Below are 17,196 nucleotides of genomic sequence, written 5' to 3'. Positions count from 1 at the left end.
TCAATCCCTGGGAAAAGGTCCAAGCATACACTTTATATCTCAAGCCTCCTCTTCAAGTTCATCTGTAGAATATGTCTGAATATTTCAGAAACACAAATAGCACAACTTTATCTTCTATTACGATGCTGAGATTCTTGTAGATCGTAAGTAATTGGATTATATAAGAAAATAAAAACAGGAAAATATTTAATGGGATGACTTAATGGCTTCCATTAAACACGAGCCTTGAAAACTGACATACTACGCCTAAATGTGCTGAGGCATCTTAGGTCAAAAAAGTGTTACATTTTAGCTACTACTTAACTACTTAAGCGGCCTTTAATGTATATCCTCTCTTGACCAATGACAGATAGTGAGTGCTCTTTACAGTAGGAGCAGTTCAAATGTTGAGGGGCAGAAACAAGCAAGATGGCATTGCATTTGAAAAATATTTGCTGACAAACTAATATAGACTCACACATAGACTTGTTCCTAATCCAGATGACATTTTAATATATGTAATATAAAAAAAGATTTTTATAATACATAATACCATAGTAACAACATGAAACAATTAATATATATAGTATAATATTGAAATAATTCAATAGAATTAATAGAATAAAATAAATAATTTGAGAGGTTAAACCAGATGGGGACTGTAATTTTGACACAGAGTGGGTACAGTGTGTGTATGGTTGCAGTATTTCATCAGATTAATCACTCCATATGAGGGGTTCCTCAACACTCTTTAAGTGGTACAATGTCAGGCTGGCAAGAATCAAACTGAGAGATCCACTGACAGACAGCTTCCCAAGAGGACGGAGATTGTTTCTGCTTTTTTAAACTCATTATTTGTGGAAATTACACTTGCTTGCAAACCTGGTAGGAAGAGCTTAAGCAATCAATTTCAGTCCCATGGCTCAAATTGATTCTCTCCCTAATATACAGGTTGCACACTAAACAAAATCCAAACACGTCTTCATTCAGCTATTTGCAAGCTATGGAGCCTGTAATTCAGTATTTACAAAGATTCTGAAATAAAGATGCAAACTAAAGTGTGTGTTCTCAACAGTGTGTGTGTGTGTGTGTGGGGGGGGGGGGGGGACTTGACTATCGTATGAAACGCATAAAAAGGGGAATATTGGATTGCAAAGGAAAGGGGAAGCTGAATTAAACTATTCTTAGTAGGTCCAGCCTTTTCCTCTTGTAACCCTGTAATTTCACCCCCTTCACAATAGCTATGTCTAATGAAGTCAGTTGCCGGTCAAAACATTTAACTCAATGGGGATTATTTAATACAGTGTATGTGCATCTGCCCCCCCCCCCCCCCCTCATATTCTAGCCAAGAGCTCCCCATAAAGAAATGTACATTTCAAACAGTTTTTGGTCCTCCGGTGTCAAGAATTTTACATGTCAAAAGCAGTTAGAAATCGCAGATCACTTACCAGACTGGCAGTTTCTCAGGGTGTGTACACAGAGTTGGAGGTTTGTGGCTGGAAGGTAATCTCTTGCAGTCATTTTGCCTGACAAAATAAATAAGCTCTTAAATAATCAAGTTCATGATATTTTCACAGTTTCATCATTATGTTTTAAGCAGCAGGAAAATGTGTTTCAGATTTTTAGTTTCTGGGTTCTCATCAATTATGTTTCCCTGTGAACTTTATGGTAAAGATACTAATATCTCTATTGGGTGTATTGCTGTTCAAATTTTTGCCATTACTTTTTCTCTATAACCACTTGACAAACAGCAAACTGAGTTGAAGAAGCTACAAGACTAATATCTATTTTAAAGAGAAATTCTGATTGCCAAGCCTGTTTATACTATGAATTGATGACAGACCTCACATTTTTCCCCACATGAAAGAAGGCAATTTTTAGCTGTCAGCATTGAAATAATTACAATTTGTCCCTTGATAATGCCGCATCTTGACAACTTTACTTTAGCTGAAAACTGCTGAATTAGTTTTAAACTTGTTCTTTCAAATAATATATACTTTGAATTAGAGTTCTGTACAAAATGAACAAAATTGCCTCCAAGCACCACAATTGACACCCACTGACTCCTTTGCCTTGTGAAAATTTTGTTTGTCTGCTTTGGTTAGCAATACAATTGTTAGGAGGTATGAAATTACTTTTATTCCCAGCATCTCTGCTACCCATGCAAATACTGCAAAGGACAGACAGTGGAAGGGTTGGATAATGACAAAGGCCAAAGGTATGCTCAATGACCAAACAGCTCATTTTAAGTACAGTGCAATTACCAGAGCAGTTATCAAAGCAAGGGGCTCCCAAGGATTTCTACACTGCACAGGAAGATGATGAAGCTGTAATGGCATCTTCAATTTATCGCCATGTTCCAAACTTACAAACATCTACTTGCATTAAAAAAAAAACAATTGCAGAGCTGTTCTCCTGTAGCTGTGGTGCACTGGATATCCAAAAACAACAGTGCTTAGGACTTTTCAGCATTCAGAATAAGAAAAGCATGAACAGATACTTATAGACCAATGGTTATTTTTAATGTGTGTGGCATAAAAGCAGACTGCTATATTGATCACATAGTAATATTGATTTTCCACAAAATTTAGTAGAGCTGAATCACTGATATTTTGTTGGTCTTTACTGGGATAGTCACTTTACCATAATATGAATGTGCAGTCATGAATAGATCATTAACTGAACATCATTTCACCACAGTTCAGATAGTAAATGATAATTAAAGCATTATTGCTGTTGCTGGTAGCTTAGCATGGGCACTTATTAACCCAATTTGCAATATAAGAACTTGACATGCGAGTTGCTACTTGAAAAAGAGAACTTATTACTACAATAAAGAAGGGACAATAATACCAATGAAAGAATAATAATAATAATAATAATAATAACAATAATAATAATGCATAAATAATTGATAAATGATGGTAAATATTTCTTTAGGAAAAATATAATCATAGATATCCTTCATGGAAATAGAATTATTGTAAATTATATTTAGAAAAAGATCTATTCATGGTAGTAGAATTTTTGATTAAAGAGGATTATAGCATAAAATCTTAAATATGGTAAATATTCTCTTTTGGAAAACACTAATTGTAAATATCATTTGTGGAAATAGGTTAGTTGTCAATATCATTTTTGATGAGGCTAATCATGGCAACTATCCTGCTTCAGAACAAGATCATGGCATAATTGGTTAAAAAATGAAAACATGATAAATCAGTTCACAATGCAGTTGCATAGAACAAAAGAAACCCTTGTTACTTCTCTGGTATGTACTATAGTTTGGGAATAGGGGAACAAGAAAGCCAACACCTGCATATCTGAGGGAACGTTGGGGCTGGTATTGCATGAAAAGATGAGTTACTCTGAGTTAGTATGTCTCGTCGGTGATACAAATAAGCTTCGGTTACATTTCTTTGGTTACATTCTGTGACTGAAAAATCAGAGTAACACACACTGAATCAATGAAAATATAGACACTGAACAAAAATATAAAGGCAACAGTTTCAACGATTTTACTGACTTTCTGTTCATAAAAGAAGTCGGTCAAATTGAAATCACCAATCTATGGATTTTACATTACTTCCACAGATACCTTAAAAAAGGTAAAAACATGGATCAGAAAACCAGTCAGTGTTCCACCCACTCCTCTTCAATGGTCATACAAAGTAGCTGGAGGGAACAACTTGGTATAGCCATATTGGGGGGAAATGGAACACGCTATCGTACACAGAGCTAATCCAGAGCATCCCAAACATGCTCATTGGGTGACATGTCTGGTGAGTATGGAGGCCCTGGGAGAACAGAGATGTTTTCAACTTCCAGGAATTGTGCGCATATCCTTGTAACATGGGGTCATGCATCGGTTGAGTAAACCAACAGTTTCATCAGCTGTTTGAGTGCGTGGTCTCAGACGATCCTGCAGGAGAAGAAGCCGGATGTGGAGTACCCGGGCTGCACATGGTTACAGGTGGCCTGCTGTTGCAAGGGTGGTTGGATGCACTGCCAAATTCTAGGAAACTACATTTGAGGCGGTTTATGGTAGAGAAATGAAATGAAATGGCCTCCATTTCCACAAGTGTAGCAGGTGTCCAATACAGAAGTACATTTTACACCATGCAACTCGGTTTATCTTTTTTACTTTGTGTTTACTGAAGTGTTGGGTTTATTACTTTGTTTAGTGAAAGAATGAGCATTCCGTTTTTGTTGGTGAAATGTATTCTGATTCATTCTGTTTGCTTTCGGTCCAACAGCAGAGTTCTTTCTTTTAATGTAGGGACCCAACTTCCTCTCCAGATACAAGTCAGCATCCCTATATGCCCACCATGGGCTCAAACCAGCACTAATTGAATTGCTGATTTTACCTGTGTACCCTTTCTAATATAGTTTTAATATTATTATAATAATATATTTTGTAATGTTGTATTTTATTGTCTCCGATGAACCTTCCTGTCTCCATTCCATGCATAAAGGGCATGCATAAAATCAGATCCTTTTTTGTGTTAACCAAGACTAATTCCACAGTGTACTTTGGCCACTTTGTACATTTATTGACTGGGGTGGTATTTGGAGTGGGGTGACCTATTTGTTCTATTATTTTCTACGCATTTTAAATGAATATCCAAGTATATGTGCAGTGATGGTGTGGCATGATTGTCTGCTTTGAATAAGATCACTTTTTCCTTCTTGGATGTTTGTTTTAATTCATGTTCAAAACACTGTGACAATTTTACGGATACAAGCACTGTGGTGTTTTTATTGTTTACATGTTTAATTGCTCTACATTACTCTCACGTGGACTCTCCTTTGTCCCGTTTGCATTTTTGCCACTGTATCAGCCGTTTGTTTTTGTTTCAAAACCTGGGTAGCTTTGTCTGTCCCCATCTTGTTCTGCAAATCTTTTAGAAAGGTAACATCATTCATCATAATATAAAAATAAAAAGATGGTAATTGGTGTGTTTTGGTGTCCAGATCATGTTTTGCTCTCTTCAAGGCTGATTTGGCAGTGTCGCCTCCGATGTGTTGCACAGTGGTCGAAACGCTCCAGCGAGCAATCCAGAGCATAAACAAGCTTAAGGAAGCACAAGAGCATTCCAACCACGTCACGTTTGTCATTTGCTGCCCCTTCGCCACTTTACAGAGCTCCTTCGTATGTTGGCCACTGCGGTCGCTCCATTCATTACTTAGCACAGCGCAATGCACCGATCAAAGCCCCACACCCTGGGCAGGCATCGCTCACCGCTTAATCTCAGAAACAAGATTGCAGTTTGTCATTGCCACTGCCATGCGAATCAGTTCACCCCAGAGAGGGGGAGCATGGCAGCAATGTAGTATAATGGTTAGGGGAACTGGGCTTGCATCTTCAAGGTTGTTGGTTTGATTTCTCAGTAGAGGACTGCTTTTGTACCTTTGAACAAGTTTCATAAAATTGAAGTACTTCAGTAAACATTCTATCGTATAAATCGATTCTACTGTATAAATGAAGAATATAAGATGTGTATGTTAAAAGAATGTAAGTAGTCCCTCTGAATAAAAGCATCTGCTAAAAGGTTAAGCAAAGAAATTCAGTGAACCAGCATCCTCATATCCTCAGTGGCTATGCCCTATAATTGTATTGAAGGAGCAACCCTTTTGCCTTCATTATTGGTTTATGCATTACTGTACTTCTGACCTATCAGAGAGGAAGGGACTACTGAGATTACTCGACATAATGGGCCGAGGGCAGAAGTGTGGCTTGCAACCAAATAAGGGTCACAGGGTTGAATTCTTACCCTGACTTGCTTCAGTAAAAACCCTGAAAGCATAAATATGTATTCATGTGATGTATAATAAATGGGACATATGCTGAAATATAGACATATATATATATATATATATATATATACACTGAATACAGTGTACATACAGTACACACTGAAAAATGCCTCTGAAATGTTTTACAATCATCCCTGAATCATGGTTCTTATTACATGCTCTGTACAAAGGTTAAGACTGGAACTCAGCCAATAAACTGCATGCTTTCAATTGCTGAGTGGTATTAATGTTAGGAATTAGCGTTGAGGATTACTGCTTAATTGTTATTTGAATAATTTATTTTGAAAAGCCGCAAGGACAGTCTAATATGTGCTACACTTTAATTGTATTTATCCCAGGACTGCAGACCCATGCAAAACACAAGATTAAGTTAGATTTTGCTCTCTATTTGCAACAAAACATGTTGACATATCCATTTAAACCCTCAAAAGGCATACTACGCATGATTTTGTATCCTTGCAGTGGTCCTGTATTTAAAATCAAAGAAGTCTCCTCCTTCATCTTCAACTCTTCCCACTCACCTCAAATGCCCTACCTAATGTAATTAGCTAGAGGTAGCGTTAGTATCACAGAATGACCGACCTTGAGTGGCAGTAAGATGGCAGATTCGATTATAGCTTAATTTATTCCATTATGCTGAATGTATAGCTTAATTCCATTATGTTATACATAATAGTAGTTTTATCGTCAGGACTTTTATATAGAAAATTTCAGACCCACGTAAAAGTCCTTAATGTTGCAAGCTTCACACTGCAGGTAACATTACTGAGCCTACAGGTCCAACTGAAAACTCTGCGTCGCTTTTCAGCAAACTTCAGCTGATGCCACTGAGGAAAAACAATAACAAGTTAACTTAAGTTCTTGAACGAGCCCCGTCGGCTTGTCTTTTTGCTAGTCCGTATCTGGGAGACTCTACTAACTAGCAAGCAACAAACACTGCTGAAATCTGTTCCGAAACCACAGACACTGTATCCAAACCCACCCCTCCCCACACAGGAAAGAGCGCCATGAAGAAAGGCAGAAGAGAGCACAGTTGACTAGTATTACAGAGTAATGGGTACATTTTGAATAATTGTTGAATGTGTTATATGTAGTTCCATATTGCAAATCTCCTGAAAAATAGAGACCTCCTTTGTATAACTGCCACTTTGTGTAACTGCCACTATTGAGTGACAGCACACAGAAATCCACGAGAGTGGCATTTAGGATATTAGGGAGTCCATACTTGTTCAGGAATTCCTGGTAATTTTTATCTTACCCATTGGAGGTCAATATATTGATCAAACTGCATGGTTGCACACATTGAATAGTGTCTGAAACTATTGACCCCCCGGTATGTACCTTGCCTAAATATTCTGACAGGGATATATCAGTTGATTTATTGATCTCTGAAGGACAGGGAATTAATTGGCTGAAAACACTACAGACATTTGGCTTATAGTCCTTCCATGTTGTCATTGTGCTCTATTCCAAAGTGAATATTTAATGATAGATGCATAGTCCATAGCACATGAAAAATGTAGAACTGTTGCTGAAAAACTAACTACTCATTAAATGGCACATTGCAAGCATCTCCAATTCTTACAACCATACATATACCACCATTTCAGGAACACAACACAGGCACAAATATTTTATACCCTTGAGTTTATGCACTACATATCCTAGCAATTTATCTCTGAGACATCTTCCTGCACTCATAGTAGGGGCTTTCATATTTCTAAGTATCAATTTACTTCGCATAAATGTTAAAGATGGTGTTATGACTGCCTCAATATACCCAAGATTTTGACAGCCCCTGTGGCTTTTTAAATGGTTTTTCCTATAACTCACATCAATGCCTTTGTAAAACTTGTGAATGCAAACCATTTTGTGTGCACATGTAGGCAAAAGCAGAGCATTACATTCACAAATCAGAATAATTCCTGTCTATTTTCAGTCAGTTCAGTGATGCATGTTGTCAAACTTAAATGCATGATTTTGAGTGCAGTTTGTCCACTGCTTTTTTCAGAATTAAAACATTACATCCTTTTGTATCCCATGTAAGACAGAGTACGTACCACACATTCATACCAGACAACCTCGCCAGTCAAAGCAACAAAGTCCTGACTACGGCCAAAGTTAAGTCCAGCCTCCATGACGCTCAATCTGCAGATGGGGGTACCACTTCAAAATGAGACAGCATTATCACAGATGCCAGGAGCAGTTTATTCAAATTATCTCTGGACCGAGGCATGGGTTAGAAGCTGGCCAGCTGGCAGTGAGGTTGGGGGTCCAATTCCGTTTACCCCCCTGCTGTCTCCACACTTGCTTCTTTCTGTGCTGCAGGGATGTTCTCCAATGAAATGCATTCCTCAATCACATACTGTTCATGCACACACCATCATCCCCTATTCCCTGTACAATTCATTGACTTCTGTTGATTATCACTTAGACACAACACTACATTTTCTCTAAATTGCTGTAGCAGTAATGGTCTGGATGTTAATAAAGAGAATATTGCAATCTTCCTCCAAACACACATGGAAACATCAGAGATTATGACCAACCAGGCCAGGAGGGAGGTCCCCAAAAAGGAGCATAATTTGTGTAGCAGCCCTCCAATACCACAGATGTCTTGGGCACCTGTTGGCCCAACCATCTTAACCGCTGCATAGCATGGCACTGGAAAAGCCATGCAGCAAAGAACCTCAACTCCCCAATAACAGGAGAAGGAAACTGTGTGTGTGTAGTCAAAATAACAGGACAATAACAGCCTGGTTCTTGCTTTTGGTAGTCTCATATGCCAACCAATACATAAATTTGAAATGGTTGCCCTCACTTTATATGCAGGCACTTTTTGCATATATTGTGCATATATAATTTTGGAAAACCTTTATACATTGGTACAATAGCTCCCTCTGCTGGACACTGTAATATGTGTCCCAAGTTTTAAATGCTACCAATTGAAAACTTCAGTTAAAATTTAGTTTAAAATTTGCTGGTGAAATACAAACCAACAAGAACCTAAAAATGTAACAATGTCATTTAAATGTGTGTCCAGCACATAATTTCTACAATATATAGATGAACATAAACTAAATGGCAATATGAATTAACCCATTCATTCAGTTTGGGTCAAACTGAGCTGTTTTTAACTTAGTGAAAGAGGAATGCACTTTTGAGAGATGCATTTCATAATCATCAACTAAACCAGTGTAAACGTGGTTCCTGTTTTGCATTTATATTTGTTTTTCATCTGTTTTGGCTTTGTCTTGCTGCCTATATGGTTTATTTGAAAATAAATATGAAAAATAATTGTGAATGTCAGTTCAAAACAAATACCGCCTGCAGGAACACCTCATTTCATTTTAATTTTTTTTCCCACATGATTTATGCACGCCACACCTTCATCACATTCTTCACAAATGAATGACCCTTTCATTGTTAAATGTGATCTAGCTGAGGTGAATGGCAACCATTAACCATATATGTTGTTCATTGTTAGGAATTGAGAATGTATACAGTACTGTCCAGAAGTCAGAGATCACCCGTTTTTGTTTATTCACCTGCCAGTCAAATCAGCCATTCAGTGCAAAATATTGTATTTTTAGTGTCAGACAATGTGGGGCAGCATGTATTTAAGAGAAAATTACAGAAAAGCCGCCACTACTACATGTCAAGTCTCAGTATTTCTCCACTTTTTCTTTTGTGCACCCTACTACCACAGTCGTCCATCCTTCATATCAACAAACAAGCTACAGCTGTGTCCTCCCAGCAAGTTTTTACCACGAGTGTCAATGACGTTCTGTCTTAACCCTTTTCCTTCAAAAGTGTCTCTAAAATTCAGACAACTGTTACCTGGCAGATTTATTTGTCATGGGCATCTAAAATGGCTAAAGTAGATATTTATGATGAGATTACATATAATTCAACTGTACAAGGAAGGTGGAAGTAAATAGAAAATAAGTAAAAAACTTGGTTGGTTGCAAGACTGTTGCAAGATGAGACTCCTGTGCAAAAACTGATAGACTGCCAAAACTACTCAAATACAGTACTTATAAGTTTTTCTCTTTAGAAAGGGAGAAAATTTTATTAATTTATTCTTAAAACAAGTTCCACTATTGCTTCAGATATGAAGAAACCCACAGGTGTTTTTGTCAATCTTTCCACTGAGAAGACAACTTCCTGTCAAAAATCCACTACTTCGAAAAGGAAAGAACATTTTGCACTAGTACACCGCAACTGGACACCTGAGATGTTGAGTCAGGTTTTATGGACCGTTGAATTTAATTTTGAGATTTTTGGAAGAGAATACAGTTGTCAAGCAAATCAATGAAAGACTTCAGAACCCTGTCCACAATCATCAGTCAAACATGGCCATTATGATATAAAAATTGACTATTTGAGAAAATATTGATGAATTAATCTCTTTAACTGTGTAAATGAAGGTGGGGTATATATCCACCATTAAGTTTTTGTAAAGATCTCCGATGTAACAACTATGAGTGCCTGGCGGTTATTCTGTGACAGGGCCTGACCCTGGTTGACTGAAAAGTTGCTTATATTTCTTATAGGAATTACAAAACCATGTTAGATACAATCAGGGACATGTGATGAATAGGAAAATGCTATTTGTATCAAAGAAATTCATAAGGAAACCATTCTAACATACAAATTTGTATGTGACAGGACCTGAAATTTTAGGGGTGAAATGCATATAAAAATTTATTTTATTTAAGCATAACAACATGCTGAGATGGCATGTGTGTTTCTCATAGTTTTTAACATGTCCTCCATATGACTCAATGTTCAGATTCAAGAATAATATCTTTTTTTCCCAAGATTTTTTTTAGAAGTGGAAATGTACGTTTCTGGTAGAATGTCACCCAGACCTCAACAACACTGAATGCGTTTGGACTACTTTGAGAGAAGCAGAAAAAGGAACCAACTTCTAAGACTGGACTTTGGAAGTGTTCACAAGAAGCATGGAAAATATCCCTGCACATTTGTTAGATAAACTCAAAGCAGGTCTCCCAAAATGAATTGAAGCGGTAATGAAGGAAAGAGTGAAGTCATTACACACCGAAAGATCTGATATTGTAAAGGCGTGTAAATTGTGTGTTTAAAAGGCTTGTGTTTCTTTGTGCCACTGAAAAATAACTTTCAATTGATGGCTGCTTTCACTGAAAGTATATAGAATAGTCTCTTTGCATAATACCATATATTGTTTGTACAAATTTTATATCTGTATTGCTTTAAAAATCGAAAAACATTCAGGGTATAATTGGGCATGCCAACAGTTTCACAGGCGCTAATTTTTTTAAATTTATTTAACCTTAATTTACCCAGGGTAGGTTCACTGAGCACAAATGCTCTTTTGCAGGAACGCCCTGCTTCAAACTCATACACATTCACACCTGGGAGCTGCCCAGTACAACCACAATCCTCTATTGTTGACCACTGTGCAGCTCCACTGGAAGGAGAGAACATTTTTTAGCCAATTAAATCACGGGATGATTAGGTGGCAAGTTTTTTGCGAGAGCCAGATCTGGGATTTTAGCCAGGACACCAGGGAACCCCCTACTCTTTGCGAATAGTGTCATGGGATCTTTAATGAACACAGTGAGTCAGGACCTCGGTTTAACGACTCACCCGAAAGACGGCATCTCCTACAGCACAGTGTCCCCATAATTGTACTGGGGCATTGGGGGTTTTTTATTTGACCAGAGGGAAGATTGCCCCCTGCTGGCCCACCAACAGCACTTCCAGCAGCAACTCAGTATTCCCTGGTGGTCTCCCATCCAAGTACTAACCAAGCTTACCCACACCTGCTTAGCTTCAGCCAGTCAGCAGGAGCAGAGTGCGTGGTGGTATGGCTGCCACCATAAACAGAACACAAGGGTTAAAGGAAGCGGTGTTCCTGCAAGCCTTTCTTACATAGTTTTAAAAACAAACACTGTCGACACCAGCCCTACAAGTCCCTGACAGCCCAGACACTAGAGCGGCAGCACAATCATATCCATTAGCAACAAGGGCCATAGCACAAAGTCAGTTTCACAGATGTAATTGTACACCTCTTCAGGCACTTTGGGTGCGGAGTAAGTGCCATGTGAAATACAATCTAGTAAGAACGAAAAGCAGATTGATTACAGCAAGGGTTTTTAGATCTGTCTCCAAGTGGGAATGGAGGACGCTATCCAGGCATCAGCAATGACCAGACCACAATGGAAACAAGCATTGTGCAGATTAAAACGAGTCAAAATGGTAAACTCGCTAGACCTTAATGTTTTTTTTCTTAAGTAGGAGAATGGAATCAGCTGGTTTTAAGCACACATGGACATGAATGTAAATAGCTTTAAGTGGAATCATATTGCTACACCCCAGCTGCATTGGGGTGGGGAAATCACATTCACAGATTAATAATGTATTGCTGACAGCATGATGGGGTTGCTCAAGTCACACAATACCACTTTTCCAGTCAGAAATTATTGTAAATGTTAGACTGGTTGCTGTTTTGCACACAAAAAGCAGTTATTCCTGGCACACCAAGAGAAATTCAAAGATACCTCATGGAAATGTGGTAAAATGATACCATGCTGCAAAACTGGGTTCAGTGACATTTAGGATGTGTACCTTTAAACAAGACATAGGGGCCCAAATTAACATCTCCATTTCTCCTAAATTTATCTGGAACAAACCTATGATCTATTCCACAGGTTTAGAAATTCTGGTTATGGGGCAGAATACCAATACTGTAACCTTGAATGGCCTGCAAGGACTCAGTAAATACACCACAAAACTAGATGTATGAAATGAGCTCAGATATGAAAGATGCCATGCATGTTGTCCATACAACACACTATCTGCTAGGTACACAACACAAAACATGAAATACTAAAAAGCATAAAAAAGGGCGAGTTATTCATTGAAACTTCATAAATTATTTTGATCCATAACTGATTTTGGACCAAAAAGCTTTTTTTGTGAGAAATCCATTTTTTGCTTTGTGCCAACAAATTAGTAGCCCAATAGCACAGCTTAAAAGCAATACAATAAAGCTTTAGATTTCAAATCTGGGTAACAAGAAAATGTTCCCACCACTGCGGCTAAATCTAACAGGAAAAGAGAATCCGCTTTTCCAGACACTGAAAAATTCATAGGTATACCAAAATCAACCAATCATGTGCTTTTGTCACATTGCAGATATCAAACCACAGAGATAAATGCAATATGAAGACCAGTGGCAGAGCATGAACAACAGACAACTTCTGGTAGGTTTCATCTTTTATTGACAATGATGGGAAAAACTCCACAGAAAGTGCCAGATGCAGATTAAAACTGGATGACTTGGCCCTGGAAGAAGAAAAGAAAAAAACAAGATTACTTTAGTGGTTGTTGATTTTTCCAGAAAATTTTCAAACAGGAAAACACTGAATTAACCCTTGTGCTCCATCAATCAAGGTATTTTTCAGCAGCAAAACTGTACATTTTCAGTGTCTCTGCAATGATATTTTATACTGAAGCTGAAAAGACCAGCAAATACCTGCCTTAACTTAATATAAAACTGCCTGATGAAAATCTAATAGGAGAGTTTGCCAAGTAAGAAATCAGTTTGTAGTGCGTGTATGCATGTAACAACATTAAAGTTTCACTCTAAAATGTCTGTCTTCAGAATTTTAGTACAACTCTGGCATGAAGGAAATGTCAATTCAGATAGAATTCCAATTTGTTTGTGAGCACAAATGTTGAATGATTAAATTTAAAATGCTGGTGAGCGACATCAATTCTGGTCAAACTACCTAGCAAACCAGACTCCGTTTCTACCCCTGGAGTAGATAATGTTTCACTAAGATGCCAAAAAGACAAGACCTAAAATTCTAACTTTACAATTTGCCACATGATGCACACTCAAACACAGTACAGACAACAAACTGGATGATTAGCAATTCAATTTCATTTTGATAAAAGATAAGTCTGCATTCATGGCAAAGAAACAAAAAGGCAAAGTAGTATTACATCTTCAACAATTCCAAAATGGTTTCTTCCATAAACAGAAATTCTGGTGTGGATAACTAGAGAGCAATTCTTTAAGATAAAGTATTTTTTATTTTTTTAAGAATGGTCAAATGTTAGGCTAAAATCTCTATAATCATATTTCAGTAACCACTGTGCTCAAATATGACCAAACTATGGCCAACACGTGAGCATGTGTTTAATTCCTTATGAAACAGTCATAAGGGATTTTCAGCTGTAAATGTTTTTTTTTTTTTTTTCTTTCCACCTGTACCCTCCTCCCTTTTCACATATATACATCAGCAGACCCTCAGGGGTCATCTCTTATTCTCTGTTTAAAGGGAAATGTTCCCTGAACTACTTCATGACTTAAGTACAAAATCAACAATGACAACTAGTCTACATTTCTAACAACTTTAATTTTTAACTTTAGGTGTACTGCAGTGTTCTTGGCACCCCAGTGTTCAGAACTTGAAGGAAAGGATTTCATAATTCCATGTAGTTTTATAAGTTTTATGTGCATGCAGGGTACAACAGGTAGTGGCATGTGCACTGGACTAAATTTTTGCACTGACTCCACTCTTTGGAACAGCTATGAAACTAACCACAACACCAGAACCGATACAATTAAGAAACAACAATACTACACTTTACAAAAGAATTAAATGGTAAATGGACTGCATTTATATAGCGCTTTACAATTGACGCCTCCCATTCACCAGAGCAATTAGGGGTTAGGTGTCTTGCTCAGGGACACTTCGACACGCCCAGGGCGGGAGATCGAACCGGCAACCCTCCGACTGCCAGACAACTGCTCTTACCTCCTGAGCTATGTCACCCCCAAATTAAAGTTTGACCCAGTTACCAATGCATGGGATTAGCATAGGTGAAGACTGTAAAGTCCCTGTATAATGTAAAAAAGGTATCTAGGATAATCCATTTCTGTAAAGCAGCATTCTTACCTTTCTCTTCTTGTCTCCTCCCAGCTCAAAGTGTTTGCATCTTTTGATGGCAAGCATTCTTTTGGACCTGCAGTTGGGCTCCACACATTCCAGCCTCAACACAATCTTTTTCGTGGTCTTAGCCTGAGACAGAAATTCAACCATTTAACTGATATTAGGGGGCCAAAAAAGCCATGATCGGCAATTCATTTAAAGGAAATTCCATTGCACAGAAGCGCACCGCATCACAATATGTACAACGGCCAGAGCACTACCAAAGAACAGCCAACTCATTAGACATGAGTAAGAATCATCATGTCAAGTAAACGAATTACCTTTTTAGCCCTGTTTGGGCCTTTTAATAGCCTTGGATGCTTGTTTCTATTTTTTGTGCAAATCAGAAAATTCAATCACTTTGCGATTACATAGTGTTGTTCGAAGCACCTGGTGCTAACAGATTCCGAGCGCCTTATGCTTGGCAATATCAACCAATTAAACGGTCTTCGCTATTTCTGTGAACAGTGAGAGCAGCGGAAACAGGCAATGAAAGAATTGACCATTGAATAATTGAAGATGCCAAGGTACGATCCAAAACAAAAAGCAGAGAAAGCAACATGGAATAATGAAGAACCTATGCAAATAGGAGGGGGAAGGAAACTGATGACTGTCATTTAAAACTTACAATCCACACAGAAATGAACTCCTTACCCATTCCAAAGATAAGTGATTGTCAAATCTTAATTCAGCCCCAATTTCCCAGATTCTGCAGCTGCTCACTCAATACAACAGTCATGCTCAGTACGTTGACAGATGTTATCTAAAACTAATTCTTGTGCCAGAAGTTAACCAATTTACTCAAATATGCTATAAAAAGTGTTCTAGTCAAACCTCCCCAGTCACCACCCCACCCCCCACCCCCCAGTCTGTAGGGTGGCATAGAGTTCCCATGTACACTATGCCACCCTACAAACCTGCCTTATTCTATTATAAAAGTAGGAGCACTTAGTTGATGAAATACCTTCTTTCTGAAAATAGGCTTCGTCTGACCACCATAGCCACTCTGCTTTCTGTCATATCTCCTCTTACCTGCAAAAATAAATTTAGGGTTATTACATGCCTTTTTAATTCAAACTCTACGTCATATATCAGTTTGGTACAACAACTTCACAACCAGTGGATGTAGAACTGAGGCTTTCACTCACCCTGTGCGTACAGAGAGTCCTTGCCCTTCTTGTACTGGGTAACTTTGTGAGGCTGGTGCCTCTTGCACTTTTTGCAGTAAGTCCTGCGGGTCTTCGGCACGTTCACCTATAATAATTTCATTGAGCAACGTTAAAACACGGAGGTGGCACTACATGAGTGGAATCTTGCAAGCAGCAATTCAAATAGGAATGTCTACCTAGCTAGCCACTTACCACCCATAAATGAATTTACTCAGACTGAAAACAGTCGTTGATACATACGGAAACCTAAGGTTGGCAACGTCGGCTTTTCCTTCGTATGGCGTTAACTATAGTTAGCAGCACGTAAGCTAGCAAAATTGCAACCATGCTTTCATTCAAACAGAAGTAAGCCAAGTAACACGTATTGGCTGTAGTAGTCCATAAACAACTGGTTCAAAAGAAAATCGATGCTAGCAAGCTAAAGTTAGCGTAGTTACAAAACTATCCAAATTATCTTTCCAATAGACCACATTTCCAACAGATAAATATTTAACAGCTCCTGCATACGAATAACAGACCTTTTAAAATATTAAGAAATACCAACGCTATGGATTTCTGAAAACGATCATAGCAGTCGGCCATGTTTTCCATGTAAATGAAATGGCAACTACTGACGATGTTTAACATCAAAATTCTACAATAAGGTAATGCTTAAATGTAAAAATAATGAAATGTATACGTCGGCAAGAGGCTATATGCCAACAACAGTAGACCGAAATGTTAATGGGGACTACACAATAGTAAGATTAACAGTGATTCTAAAACATTTGGTTTCCCAAATTCTTCTTACCATGTTTGCCTTCCCGAAGCAGAGGCGAAGAGGAAGTTAATTGCCGGAAGCACTTATTCATACAACCTGTACTTCGACTTCGACTCACTGCCTATGAATCTGAAAATGTCGCCGTCTTGTGGCGAGGATGTATACAGACAAATGAAGTGGTGAGGTCCGAACCACAGTTCCTGGTCCGAACACGGCGACTGGCGACAGCAACAGGCTACGGTCTCTAAAATGACAGTTCTTGAAAATTAGAACTCAACAATTCCTCATCCTGTAATTTTTGAAAACGTGTGCTCCCTTGTTGGCTGTACATACTGTTAATATTGGTTATGTTTTCCCCAGTGGCTTTGAAAAAAGAAGCAGGTCTACCAGAAACAGTGAATTTACTCCAATATTTGTTCTAGTTTGGTGGCAAATTCTACTTTTGGCGAATATATTTAAGCTGAAATGCTAAACCTTTGCC

The 17,196-nt window shown here is 38.1% G+C and overlaps 1 protein-coding gene across 1 annotated transcript; it reads right to left on the bottom strand.

The window, feature by feature from the left end:
- Positions 1 to 13,050: 13,050 nt before the first annotated feature.
- On the bottom strand, positions 13,051 to 16,878 carry rpl36a (ribosomal protein L36A). Its single transcript, XM_035431625.1, has 5 exons — positions 16,746 to 16,878; positions 15,935 to 16,040; positions 15,751 to 15,818; positions 14,754 to 14,876; positions 13,051 to 13,131 (listed from the first exon to the last, which is right to left on the bottom strand). The coding sequence occupies exons 1-5, from the start codon at positions 16,746 to 16,748 to the stop codon at positions 13,111 to 13,113; spliced, it is 321 nt and encodes a 106-aa protein (XP_035287516.1). The 5' UTR covers positions 16,749 to 16,878; the 3' UTR covers positions 13,051 to 13,110.
- Positions 16,879 to 17,196: the final 318 nt, after the last annotated feature.

This window comes from Anguilla anguilla, chromosome 9 (assembly GCF_013347855.1).
Source record: "Anguilla anguilla isolate fAngAng1 chromosome 9, fAngAng1.pri, whole genome shotgun sequence".
NCBI lineage: Eukaryota > Metazoa > Chordata > Actinopteri > Anguilliformes > Anguillidae > Anguilla > Anguilla anguilla.
This window is presented reverse-complemented; position numbering and strand designations above follow the sequence as displayed.